The sequence below is a fragment of the Callithrix jacchus genome, chromosome 2 (genome assembly GCF_049354715.1).
Source record: "Callithrix jacchus isolate 240 chromosome 2, calJac240_pri, whole genome shotgun sequence".
In the NCBI taxonomy this organism is placed as follows: domain Eukaryota; kingdom Metazoa; phylum Chordata; class Mammalia; order Primates; family Cebidae; genus Callithrix; species Callithrix jacchus.
The window spans coordinates 44,656,785-44,670,933 of NC_133503.1; the positions used below are offsets into that span (position 1 = coordinate 44,656,785).

General features: G+C 38.6%; 1 protein-coding gene across 7 annotated transcripts in view; it reads right to left on the reverse strand.

The window, feature by feature from the left end:
- The window catches only part of LARS1 (leucyl-tRNA synthetase 1), a 74,335-nt gene that overhangs the window by 43,772 nt on the left and 16,414 nt on the right, over positions 1 to 14,149 (reverse strand). For all 7 annotated transcript variants that reach the window (XM_078362324.1, XM_078362321.1, XM_078362315.1 and 4 more), the window contains 8 exons: positions 11,476 to 11,637; positions 6,159 to 6,271; positions 5,313 to 5,376; positions 3,934 to 4,001; positions 3,606 to 3,831; positions 1,273 to 1,360; positions 1,114 to 1,190; positions 562 to 615 (listed from right to left, as the gene is read on the reverse strand). In XM_078362324.1, coding sequence (XP_078218450.1) covers positions 562 to 615; positions 1,114 to 1,190; positions 1,273 to 1,360; positions 3,606 to 3,831; positions 3,934 to 4,001; positions 5,313 to 5,376; positions 6,159 to 6,271; positions 11,476 to 11,637 — 852 coding nt within the window. The remainder of the gene's footprint in view (positions 1 to 561; positions 616 to 1,113; positions 1,191 to 1,272; positions 1,361 to 3,605; positions 3,832 to 3,933; positions 4,002 to 5,312; positions 5,377 to 6,158; positions 6,272 to 11,475; positions 11,638 to 14,149) is intronic.

The window sequence follows — 14,149 nt, forward strand, 5'->3', positions numbered from 1 at the left end:
ACAGTGAAACTCCATCTCAAACAAAAGCGCTATTTGTTCCAGAACTGCAGATGCCAGGTGGTAAGAAAATAACTGTTAGTTTTTCTTTTGCTCTTTTTTTTTTTTTGAGATGGAGTTTCGCTCGTTACCCAGGCTGGAGTGCAATGGCGCGATCTCAGCTCACCGCAACCTCCGCCTCCTGGGTTCAGGCAATTCTCCTGCCTCAGCCTCCTGAGCAGCTGGGATTACAGGCACATGCCACTGTGTCCAGCTAATTTTTTGTATTTTTAGCAGAGACGGGGTTTCACCATGTTGACCAGGATGGTCTTGATCTCTTGACCTCGTGATCTACTCGCCTCGGCCTCCCAAAGTGCTGGGATTACAGGTGTGAGCCACCGCGCCCGGCCCTCTTTTGCTTTTATCTACCATAGCAGATATCAAATTAAAGTGAGTAAGTCCTTAAGTAAACTCTCTTATTTTCATACTCCACCAATTAATTTTGTTACAAGGAAAACATGTTAGTGCTTCTTTTTCTCTGATAAAGAGATGGATGTAAATATTCTGAATTATCTAAGTACTCACCGGCTCAAATGGCAAGACCATGTCATCTCTAATTCCATACTTTGCTCGTAAGGCCTACAAAAAAATTTGCAAGTTAACACTAATGATCAACACTTCACTGGTAAAATCACTGAGAGAAGCAACCCCCAAACTTTCTTAAAACTATTATTTGTTCCTCTCTCCATAGAGAGCAATTTTCTAATTTTACCAAATATTTTAAGAAGGGGTCTGCAACCTTCAAAAATGTAATAGCTTAAGTTATAATGAACAGCCTAAATGATGAAATGTATAGCCAAAAGCAAAAATGTACAAAGACATACACATATCACTTAAATTGAGGTTCATAAGCTAGATTTCAATGAAAATGTGAATATCAGAAAAACTTTTTCAAAATTCTGTGAAATAGAATTAAAATTCAAACCACAGAAAATATATAAACATCAAGAAACAGGTTAGAGGTAGCAGTTTAAAAATAAATGCATAGCTTTTTTGCCTAGTCCCACAGTGTAGTTCAGCAGTACCTAAGCAATGAGATGGGAGGAGGAAATACAAACATGAAACTCAGATACTTACTTGCTTCTTCTTCAAGTCTCTGAGGGCAGCATTATCATCAGGAGAGTCGGAAGGAACACTTGTAACCACACCAGTGCCTTATAAAACAAAGTGTGGAATTAATAACTAGAACCAAAATGTGATTAGCAAAATATTTGTAGAAGTACATAAACTCTTTACCTTTATCCTCCTTAATAGTTAGCATCGGGAGAACATAAATCACCTTATATGATGCTAAAGGTGCAGAAAGTGATGCACCAAGAATTTCCTGCATAAGAAAAAAAAATCAATATAAAAGGTGAAGAAATTCATTGTGACCATTAAAATTAAAACTATGTCAATATTTTAAGCCCTGAGAAGCTAGTAATCAAAAATATATAAATTCAAGAAGTATATTGTATAACATGATGACTATAGGAAATAACAATGTATTTTATACTTGAAAACAGCTGTGCAGATTTTTTTTAAGAGACAGAGCCTTGCTATGTTGCCCAGGCTAGAGTGTAGTGGTTATTCACAGGTGCTATCACAGCATTCTACTGGCTCAAATTCCTGGGTTCAGGCAAGCCTCTTGAGGTCTCAGCCACCCAAGTACCTGGCACTACAGGTGCACACCACTGCACCTGACTTAGATTTTAATTGTTCTCACCACAGAAAATATGTAAGGTATGAATTTGTTAATTATCTTAATGTAGCCATTTCACAATGTACATATATGTCAAAACACGTTGTGTACCATAAATACAATTTCTGTCAACTAAAAAATGAATATAGGCTGAGTATGGTGGCTCCCATCTGTAATCCCAGCACGTTGGGAGGCCGAGGCTGGCGGATCACCTGCAGTCAGGAGCTTGAGACCAGCCTGGTCAACATGGTGAAATCCCGTCTCTATAAAAATACAAAAAATTAGCCAGGCATGGTGGCGGGCGCCTGTAATCCCAGCTACTCAGGAGGCTGAGGCAGGAGAATTGCTTGAACCCAGGAGGCGGAGGGTGCAGTGAGCTGAGATCATGCCACTGCACTCCAGCCTGGGTAACAAAGCAAGACTCTGTTTCAAAAAAAAAAAGAAAACAACAAAAAAAATGAATATAAATAAAATCCTTATGAAGTAAAACAAAACACATTATTTTATACCTACGAGAGGAAAAATAATTTTTTTTATTTACTAATAGTTAATTTGTTGTTGGAAACAACAAAAGCTTTCAATGATAGAAAAAAATGATTTAACAAATTATTCTACAGGAACAAGAATGGATACTACACATCTATTTAAAATAGTAATTATGAAGACAAAGTAAAAGGATAGTTCTAATTTCACTTGAAAAAATCCAAAAGATAGCCAAGCGCAGTGGCTCACGCCTGTAATCCCAACACTTTGGGAGGCCGAGGCGGGGAGATCATGAAGTCACGAGTTCAAGACCAGCCTGTAATTCCAGCTACTCGGGAGGCTGATGCAAAAAATTGCTTAAACCCAGGAGGTGAAGGTTGCTATGAGCCAAGATTGTGCCACTGTGCTCCAGCCTAGGTGACAGAGGGAGACTCCATCTCAAAAAAAAAAAAAAAAGCCGGGTGTGGTGGCTCATGCCTGTAATCCCAGCACTTTGGGAGGCCAAGGTGGGTGGATCTTCTGAGGTCAGAAGTTCAAGACCAACCTGGCCAACATGGTGAAACCCTATCTCAAAAAAAAAAGAAAGAAAGAAAAAATCTACTGCACCACAGCCTGGGCAACAGTGTGAGACTCCATCTCAAAAGAGAAAAAAGTTATTTAAGATACCAAAGAAAAGATCAGCATTCACTAAATGGAATAAGACACACTCAGAAATATTGATAATAAAGTAGATGAGGTGTGTAGCCATCCAGATTTAATTAATATCAACCAAGACTTTCTTCACCCAAAAAAAAAAGCACAATTCCAAATTTAGTATTACCAGGAATTCAGGTAATAGTACTTTTAAAATAATATAATGCCTAATGTAGCTATTAAATCTCTTGGGAAGGACTGCCTATATTTTCAACCAGATATTTACTGAGTTGAAACATAAAAATCAAATACACTATGTTCATGATACAGTCATACAATGACAATGAATACTACACAACAATTAAAAAAAAGCCTTCTACAATATGTACAAATCTCACAAACATAATGTTAAGCAAAAAAAGCCAGACACAAAAGAGTGAGACTGTACAATTCCATTACGTAAAGTTCAAGAATAACAACTAATCTTCGGTGAAGTCAGAGCAGTGGTTACCTGTGGAGGAGAGAAGTGAGTACTAATAATATCGACATGAGAGAGCTTTCTGGAGTGCTGAAACCTTCTATGTCTTGATTTAGGTGGTGCTTACGAAAGTATGTATACATATGAAAATGCACCAGAATACACACTATTTACACACTTTACTGCATGTATACCTCATTTTTTAAGGTTTAAATGCTCTTTTCTCAATATTCACTGGTAAAATTTTCCTTGAAATGTGTGAATTAAAATTAAAATATCTGCTATCCAACTTACCTCCCCCATTAATTCCTTAACCACAGGGACCACGCCATTGTCTTTGGTAAAGCCCTGGTAGGACATATTCCTGGCTGCTCTTTGGGTACAGATGAATATATCACCATTCACTGTCTCAAATCCAATGTACTTCATATCAGGACGAACCCAACAATTTGTCTGCCCAAACATGGTCTCAGGTCTGAGAGTAGCAGCCACCAAGAAAATATTTTTACCTTTTAGGCCACTAAGAAGAAAAAACAAATATTGATGTAAAAACATGTTGTCGACTTTATAGTAACTATCTGATGGTTCAGACATGAAGAAGCAATTACTCTGGCAAACCTACCTTAATTTAGATGGGTATGGCTCAAGCACCTTCAATTTGACTAAAGTATATTCCTGAGGTCCAACACCCTAAGCAAATAAACAATACAAAAATTTAAGGGAAAAAACACTTGACTTAAACCTGCTAATCAATGTGAGAGATCTGATTCAAATCCCTAAAATGAGTTCCTGCATTATTAGAATAATTTTTCTTTCCAGCAAAGAGATTGCCAGTGGTGTGCTAACCATATCCACACAGAAGTCCAGTACGTAAGGAGAGATTTGGAGTAATCACCCAAAATAGTGCTTGCCAAAACGGAGGTAAGAAGATACAATCAACCCTAATTCCATCCCAGAGCACGTCCCACAGAGTAGTCATCCAGGAAAGACACTGGACCAGAGGTCAGAGATAATGTGTATTCTAAACGTAGTTTGCTCCCTTACTAATGGTTTGACACAAGGTAGTCACACTCTCTCTAAGCCTTTCTTTCCTCATCTATAAAATAAGGATGCTGTGTCTCAGATAGGACTGTCCTAAGGAACACATAAGATAATGGATAAAAACTGCTTTGAAAAATCTATAAAGGATTATTGAAATCTAGTATACAGCTGCCATTGGCTATATTAAAACTTTACTGGGTCTTCTTAAGTCTCTCAAATCTTTTAAAATTTTGATCAACTCTCACTTTGATAAGTTATATCAAAATTGAAGGCTGATTTTGAAAATATGTTCAAAGACGGTAATTAAGAATGACGCAATCATAGAGGATCATAAGTTCAGATGCTGGCATTCTCACCGATTTCTACTGTGCCATCTATTTAGCCAAATCACTTACCCTTGATTTACTCAAGTATTTCAGAGAACAATGTTAATAATGTGTTATACAGGAATGTGGGATGAACTTCTAAGCACGGCTAGAAGTACTTTAGAAATATGCAATAAGGCACATGATCAAAGCAAATATAAATGGAATCTGTGTACATCAAATATTAGTCACATATCTCATTAACTCTCCCCATGCTTTCTTTTTAGAGCTGTTTATTTTCCAAATGGTGCTTCACAACATTAGCATGCATATAAATCACATTGAGAGCTTGTTAAAAGATAATCCTGGGCCCCACCCCCAGAACTTTAGATTCAACAATTTTGGAGTGAGGCTGAACAATGCGCCTTCCAGTAACAAACTGATGCAGCTGTCCTCAGACGACTCTTAGAGTAGCCAGGTACTATACAAGATACAGATACCTGTATTGATATTCTATCTCCTCTTCATACCCACCAGAGTATCAGGACTATATCCCTCAGCACTGCAATCAAGTTATTTTTAGGTTTCTATTTCCTAAACTCTATGGTCATATTAAGGATTATTATAAAAGCGACTCTATCTCAGAAATAATCACCTCTCCAGTTTGTCTATCATGATCCATGCAAGGCTGTCCATCTTTTGGAGAATAAATGGTATACCTAAAAAATAAACAGTAAGTGACAAACATTATTAAAATATTTACAGTTTATCCTAACATATTTGCCAGTGTTGCACCTAATTTCTTACACGTCTTGTAACTAAAACTTCTGAGTAGATATCTATATCTATTATGTGTACTCTTAGGGTAGTTCCACTGTCAACCTACTTATTTAATGAAAGCTTTCTACCTTCATCAAAGGTAGTACCACTGAAAAATATATGCTGATCTTGGCTTTGTGGTATGATACAAAAGATTATAAAATATAAGTTGACTTAAGAAATGAAACTATCAGGGAAGTTGATTATGTAGATTAATCAAAACAGATAACTTATTTTCACGTCTTTAGTAAGATGATGAAAGCCCACACTCCCATTCTCCCTGGTTATACCTGTCATAAACACTGAGTAGCTCAGAGAAATTAAGACACCGGTAAGGAAAAAAGGAAAACAAAGGACACAAGAGAATAGAAACAAAAAACGTATTTTAAAAACAGAAAGATAATGGAAAATGATAGGTTATGAGGTATTTATTTATTCATGTAAGTAATCCTCCTGCCCCATCCTCTCAAGTAGCTAGGACTACAGGTGCATGCCACCATGCCTGGCTAATTTTTATAAATATAGAGAGAGAGATGTGGTCTTACTATGTTGCCCAGGCTGGTCTCAAAGTCCTGGCCTCAAGCAAGCTCCTCACCTCAGTTTCCTAAAGCACTGTTTACAGGCATGAGCCACCATGCTCAACTGAGTTTTGCTTTATTATGCTCAAGTACAACAAACTTACCGCTTCCCAAATTTAATTTTGTTTCTTTCTCTTAAAGTCAAAAATTGCCATCTGACAAATGAATCATAGTAAGGATTAACATCAGTGGTAATGAAGGAACGACGCCAGTCTACCTATAAAAAGAAAAATTTTACAAGGCAATTATTGAGAAATATGAAAATGTTGTAAGAATAAGAATTCCTATGAATCAATTATTTATTCTTCTAACCTAGAATTAGATCAACTATTAAAAAAATTTTTCCAAGTTCCACTATTTTTTTTTTGAGACGGAGTCTTGCTCTGTCACCAGGCTGGAGTGCAGTGGCTCAATCTCAGCTCACTGCAACCTCAGCCTCCTGGTTTCAAGCGATTCTTCCGCCTCAGCCTCCCGAGTAGCTGGGACCACAGGCGCGTGCTACCAAGCCCAACTAATTTTGTATTTTTAGTAGAGACGGGGTTTCAACATGTTGGCCAAGATGGTCTCGATCTCTTGACCTTGTGATCTACCGGCCTCGGCCTCCCACAGTGCTGGGATTACAAGCATGAGCCACCATTCCTGGCCCAAGTTCTGCTATTAAAAGTATATCACAATTATTACCTTAATTTATTAAAAGTATGTTTTTAAGCAAATACATTTACATATTGACAAACATATAGAAGCTATAATAAATTAAGAAGAAACATTTAATGCTACTTTTATGTATTCCTAAATATTCAAGCTAAATTTAGGCTTCTTCATATTCTTTGAATAAAGCTCCTTTCTACTAATTGCTAATAAGTCAATATGAAAATTTTGTAAGAATAAGAATTCCTATGAATCAATTATTTATTCTTCTAACCTAGAATTAGATCAACTATTAAGAAAATTTTTAGAAATTTTCTAAAAATTCAACAAATATTCTAATTCAACAAATAGTAAAGTTTTCATTGCTTATGAGACCCATAAGCAGGCCAGGTACAGTGGCTCACAACTGTAATCCCAGCACTTTGGGAGGCCAAGGTGGGCTGATCACAAGGTCAGGAGTTCCAGACCAGCCTGTCCAACACAGTGAAACCCTGTCTCTACTAAGAATACAAAAAAAAAAATTAGCCAGGCATGGTGGTGGGCACCTGTAATCCTAGCTACTTGGGAGGCTGAGGCAGGAGAATTGCTTGAACCCAGGAAGTGGAGGTTGCAGTGAGCTGAGATCACACCACTGCACTCCAGCCCAGGAGACAGTGCAAGACTCTGTCACCAAAAAAAAAAAAAAGAAAAAGAAAAAAAAAACCCATAAGCAATGTTAGGTTCTAGTCTAACAATAACAGTACTAATTCTTTAGTGGCATACAGGGCAAATATATTATTCTAAAATTAAGAGTTGGTCCAAATCTCATATAATCACACAAATATATAAACATATCTGAGAAATATTGTGGGTTTGGTTCTAAACCACCACAACAAAACAAGTCACACAAATTTTTTGATTTCCCAAAGCATATAAAAGTTATGTTTATATTACATTGAATGCTATTAAGCATGCAATAAAGTTATGTTTAAAAAGACAATGTATATACCTTAATTTTAAAATACATTATTGCTATAAAATGCTAATAATCATCTGAGCCTTCAGTGAGTTGTAATTTTAGTGCTGCTGTTGAGTCTTGCCTCAATGTTGACGGTTGCTGACTGATCAGAGAAGTGGCTACTGAAAGTTGGGATGGCTATGGCAATTTCTTAAAATAAGAAAACAATGAAGTTTGCCACATCCATTGACTCTTCCTTTCACAAAAGGTTTCTCTGCAGCATGCAATGCTGTCTGACAGCATTTAACTCACAACAGAACTTTCAAAATGGGGAGTGGGCCAGGCACAGTGGCTAACACCTGTAATCCCAACACTTTGGGAGGCTGAGGCAGGTAGATCACCTGAGGTCGGGAGTTCAAGGTCAGCCTGACCAACATAGAGAAACTCCGTCTCTACTTAAAAAAAAAAAAATTAGCCCAGCATGGTGGTATATGCCTGTAATCCCAGCTACTCAGGAGGCTGAGGCAGGAGAATCACTTGAACCTGGGAGACGGAGGTTGTGGTGAGCCAAGATTGCTCCATTGCACTCCAGCCTGGGCAACAAGAATGAAACTCCATCTCAAAAAAAAAAAAAAATTGGGAGTGAATCCTCTCAAAACCTGCCACTGCTTTATCAACTAAGTTGATGTGATATCCAAAATCCTTTGTTGTCATTTCAACAATGTTCACTGCACCTTTACCAGAAGGAGACTGCATCTCAAGAAACGACTTTCTTTGCTCATCTATAATAAGCAAATTCTCATCCATTCAAGTTTTCTCATAAGATTATAGCAATTCAGGCTTATCTTCAAGCTCCACTTCTAATTCTAGTTCTCTTGCAATTTCTACCACATCTGCAGTAACTTCCTCCCCTGAAGTCTTGAACCTCTCAACATCATCCATCAGAGTTGCAATCAGCTTCTTCCATATCCTGTTAATGTTGATAATTTGACCTCTTCCCATGAATCATGAGTGTTCTTAATGGCATCTACAACAATGAATCCTTTCCAGAACGTTTTCTATTTACTTTGCCCAGATCCATCAGAGGATTTACTATCTACGACAGCTATAGCCTTATAAAATGTATCTCTTAAATAAGACCTCCAAGTCAAATGATTCCTTGATTCATAGACTGCAAGATAAATGTGTTCCCAGGCATAAAAACATTCATCTCCTTGTACATCGCCATCAGAGCTCTTGGGTGACTAGGTGCATTGTCAATGAACAATAATAATATTTTCAAAGAAATTTTTTTCCTGAGCAGTAGGTCTCAAGAGTGGGCTTAAAACATTCACTAACCATGCTGTAAACAGATGTGCTGTCACCCAGGCTTTATTTTTCCATTTATAGAGCATAGACAGATTTGGCATCATTCTTAAAGGCCTTAAAATTTTCAAAATGGTAAATGAGCACTGGTTTCAACTTAAAGTCAGTAGACACATTAGCCTTTAACAAGACCATTCTTTGAAGCCAGATGCTAACTTCTTTCTAGCTATGGACGTCTTACAGCATCTTATTCATTGGAAGAAAGATGTTGTGTCTGCATTGAAAAATCTGCTGTTTATTATAGCCACTTTCATCAATGATCTTAGCTAGATCCTCTAAATAAATGTAGAAGCTAGCTGCAGCTTCTCCAACAGCATTTTCTTTCACCTTGCACTTTTTCTTGTTTTTTTTTTTTTTTTTTGAGATGGAGTTTTGCTCGTTACCCAGGCTGGAGTGCAATGGTGCAATCTCGGCTCACCGCAACCTCCGCCTCCTGGGTTCAGGCAATTCTCCTGCCTCAGCCTCCTGCGTAGCTGGGATTACAGGCACACGCCACCATGCCCAGCTAATTTTTTGTATTTTTAGTAGAGACGGGGTTTCACCATGTTGACCAGGATGGTCTCAATCTCTTGACCTCGTGATCCTCCCGCCTCGGCCTCCCAAAGTGCTGGGATTACAGGCTTGAGCCACCGCGCCCGGCCTTTTTTGTTTTTTTTAGACAGAGTTTCACTCTTGTTGCCCAGGATGGAGTGCAATGGCACTATCTCGGTTAACTGCAACCTCTGCCTCTTGGGTTGAAGCAAATTCTCCTGCTTCAGCCTCCCAAGTAGCTGGGATTATAGGAGCCCACCACCACACCCGGCTAATTTTTGTATTTTTAGTAGAGTCGGGGTTTCCCCATGGTGGCCAGGCTAATCTCGAACTCCTGGCCTCAGGTGATCCACCCACCTCAGCCTCCCAAAACGCTGGGATTACAGGCATGAGCCTTCACACCCAGTCTACACCTTGCACTTTTTTTTTTAAATTTCAATGATTATGCTATGAGCCTTGTACTTTTATATTAATGGAAATGGTTTCTTTCCTTAAACCTCAAGAACCAACCTCTGTTAGCTTCCAAGCTTCCAACTTTTCTGCATCTTCCTCATCTCTCTGACTTTACAGAACTGAAGAGTTAAGGCCTTCCTGTGGATTAGGCTATCATGGCTGGTTTGACCTATACAGACTAAACTTTCTTCATATCAGCAATAAGGTCATTTCATTTTCTCATCATCATGTGTTTACTGCAGAAGCACTTTTAATCTCCTTTAAGAACTTTTCTTTGGGCCAGGCACCATGGCTTACACCTATAATCCCAGCACTTTGGGAGGCCAAGATGGGTGGATCACCTGAAGTAAGGAGTTCAAGACCAGCCTGACCAATGAAACCCTACCTCTACCAAAAATATAAAAATTAGTCAGGCGTGGTAGATGCCTGTAATCCCAGCTACTCAGGTGGCTAAGGCAGGAGAATAGCTTAAACTCGGGTGGTGGAGGTTGCAGTGAGCTGAAATCACACCACAGCACTCCAGCCTGGGCGACACAGTGAGACTCTGTCTCAAAAAAGAAACAAATAAAAAAGAACTTTTCTTTGCATTCACAACTGACTGCTTGGCACAAGAGGCCCAGCTTTTAGCCTATCTTGCCTTTCAACATGCCTTCCTCACTAAGTTTAATCAGTTCTAGCTTTTTACTTCAAGTGAGAGACATGCAACTTTCCCTTTCACATAAACACTTAGAGGCCATTATAGGATTAATAACTGGCTTCATTTCAGAATTGTTGTTTATTAGAAAATAGGGAAAGCCAAGGAGAGAAAGAGGGAAACAACCAGTCAGTGGAGCAGTCAAAACACACCAATTTTTCTTTTTCTTTTTTGAGACGTAGTCTCACTTTGTCACCCACGCTGGAGTGCAGTGGCACTACCTTAGCTCACTGCAACCTCTGGCGCCCAGGTTCAAGTGATTCTCCAGCCTCAGCCTCCCGAGCAGTTGGGATTACAGGTACATGCCACCACGACCAGCTAATTTTTTTTTTGTATTTTTAGCAAAGATGGGGTTTCACAGTGTTAGCCAGGATGGTCTCAATCTCCTGACCTCATGATCCACCCACCTCAGCCACCCGAAGTGCTGGGACCACAAGCGTGAGCCACCGTGCCTGGCCAAACATTTACCAATTAAGTAATGCCATCTTACTTATAAGTGTGCCATCTTATAAGGATATAGTTCATGGCAACCTAAAACAATTACAATAATAACATCAAGGATCACTGAACATAGATCACCATGACAGATAATAATAAAGTTTGAAATATTACAATAATTGCCAAAATGTAACATGAATTAAGCAAATGCTGTTGGAAAAATGGTACCAACAGATTTGCTCAACGAAGAGCTGCCAGAAACCTTCCATTTATAAAAAACAATCAATTCCTGGAAAGCACAATAAAGCAGCGCATGCCCGTAAATGCTTTCCTCATATTTTCTTTAAAGACATACCTTCAAACCCATTCTCTTTAGATCCCGAAGGGCCAGTGGCGGAAAATAATCAAGCCAATGCTCCGCTTCAGAAAATCTTACTATCTCTTCATCAGACAGACCAAGGGATTTCATAATGCCCCACTGGTATTTAGAAGATCCAGCTTTAGCAGCAGCTTTACTCTGAAAATAATGGACAAAAATAAACTTGATCAAAGAATAATCAATATTCCAGGAAAATGACCCAAGATTTAAAAATAAAAAAGGAATAACCAAAAATTGCCTAACATCCAGAACCACAGTAATTTTAAGTCAATAATCCCATTTGGTAATTTTTTTAAATTCTAAAATAATGCTGCTGATACATCAGAACACTAAAGAAATTAGTTGTACTATTTAGTCTGTCAAACTGCATAGCCAGGATATCCGCCAATACACTGGCAGCAATAAGGATGGCTGCATAAAGAACTACCCATCATGAAGATAAGATCTCAGTACCAAATCTTCTGTTTCCTTTATCCTAATACAACATGTACCTTATTTATCTATAAAGAGGCTACTCACAAGACTTTCCTCCTTTTCCAGTAATTATGAATATCAAAAAGACAACCAAATGCCAGAAGTTGAAGGTAAGAAATTTGGTTAAACTTTAACACTATAATGAGGCAGCATAAGAAAATTTGGGGGGGGGGGGCAACAGAACTGCTCTATATGGTACAGTGCCAGTAGGAATATTACTCCAGGCATTTTCAAACCCATAGAACTATATACTACAAATAGGAAATTTTCAGCCAGGTAGAGTAGCTCACACCTGTAATCCCAGCACTGTGGGAGGCCAAGGTGGGCAGATCACTTGAGGGCCAGGAGTTCAAGACCAGCTTTGGTTAATGTGGTCAAACCCCATTTCTACTAAAAATACAAAAATTAGCCTGATGCAGTGGCACACACCTGTAATCCTAGCTATTTGGGAGGCTAAAGCATGAGAATTGCTTGAACCCAGGAGGAAGAGGTTGCAGTGAGCCAAGACTGACTGCATCACTACAGTCCAGCCTGGGTGACAGAGCAAGACTCTCTCAAAAAAAAAAAAAAAAAAGAAGAGCAAATTTTATGGTATGTAAATTTTTTTTAATTCAACCAGAATGAGGCCAGGCACAGTGGCTCACTCCTGTAATCCCAGCAATTTGGGAGGCCATGGTGGACGGATCACAAGGTCAGGAGTTCAAGACCAGCCTGGTCAGCATGATGAAATCCTGCCTCTACTAAAAATACACAATTATTAGCCAGGCATGGTGGCATGTGCCTGTGTAGTCCCAGCTACTCGGGAGGCTGAGGCAGGAGAATCGCTGGAACCTGACAGGCAGAGGTTGCAGTGAGCCGAGATTGAGCCACTGCACTCCAGCCTGGATGACAGAGCAAGACTCTGTCTCAAAAAAAAAAAAAAAAATTTAACCAGATATTGGAAGAACCTAAGGTGGAATGCAGACTGTGAAAAATCTATCTAACTGCATTACAAATGTATGATATACCCACATTAAAGGGAGAGGGAAGAAAGGAGGTAGGCAGTTTTGGAAAACAGTGTGTTAATAAGATTCTAAAGACAAAAAGAATTACACACAAACATTGTACTTTAGTCGGTAAAACTGTTTCTCCCAGGGATATTGGGTTGGCAATTCTGAAACTACTTTACTAGTAGACTAGGATTGAACAAATAAATAAATATACTATAGGTAATGAGAGCCGAGTTGCTCACTATTGTAGTAAGAAGTCACAATTAGCCAAGGGAAAATGCTGGAATGAGCCCCATGGTGCTAAGATGGAGCCAGGGGTATGAGTATAAACTTGTTTTTTAATATACATAAAAATAGATAAAGAAATAGAAACAGATGTGTATATACATGGCTTAGCAGACATAAATATATTTCCTTGCTCTTTCCACTGAGAGTGCCTAGAAGCAGTGATACCCCAGGCAATCAGCACACCCAGCACTCAGACCTTAGTTTTTGAATATCATTCTTCAATAAAAGAAACCTTGGAGAAGTAGTTGATTCCTTGGTTGACTCATGGAAAATATAAGATAAGCCTGGAGCAGCTTATGACACCACAAAGAAAGAAAGTGCTTTGAACAAAGGAAGATGACAGAATGTCTAATGGTCATAGGAGCCAAGCTAAAAGAACTCCCAATGGCCAAAGCTAGAACAATTTATTTATTCTAGTTTTATTCTAATAAAAAAGAACAATTTGAAAACAAATTATGGTGTTGTTAACAACCATGCACACACAAAAAAAACAACCCAATAGTAGCCAGGCACAGTGGTACAAGCCTATAGTTCCAGCTACTCAGAAGACTGAGGTGAGAGGACAGCTTGAGCCCTGGAGCTGAAGGCCAGCAACATAGTGAGACTCCATCTCTTAAAAAACAAAAAGCTCAATGGTATTGGCTTATAACCTAAAGAATAAAGTATCCATGAATCCACATGACATAGAAAGGATAGAGTAAGTGGGGGAGAAAGGACAGCTCTTCCTTTCAGAAGAATTCTAGATAACAAATGTAGAAAGAATGAGGAAAATGGAAAATCACCGTTAGAACACCACAGTAATAACTGTTGCAGGCAAGATCCACTGACGAATGCTAAAATTAATGAGCAAATATTTTAAAAGAAACACAGTATTATTTCTATGGCCTCAAAAGATCTCT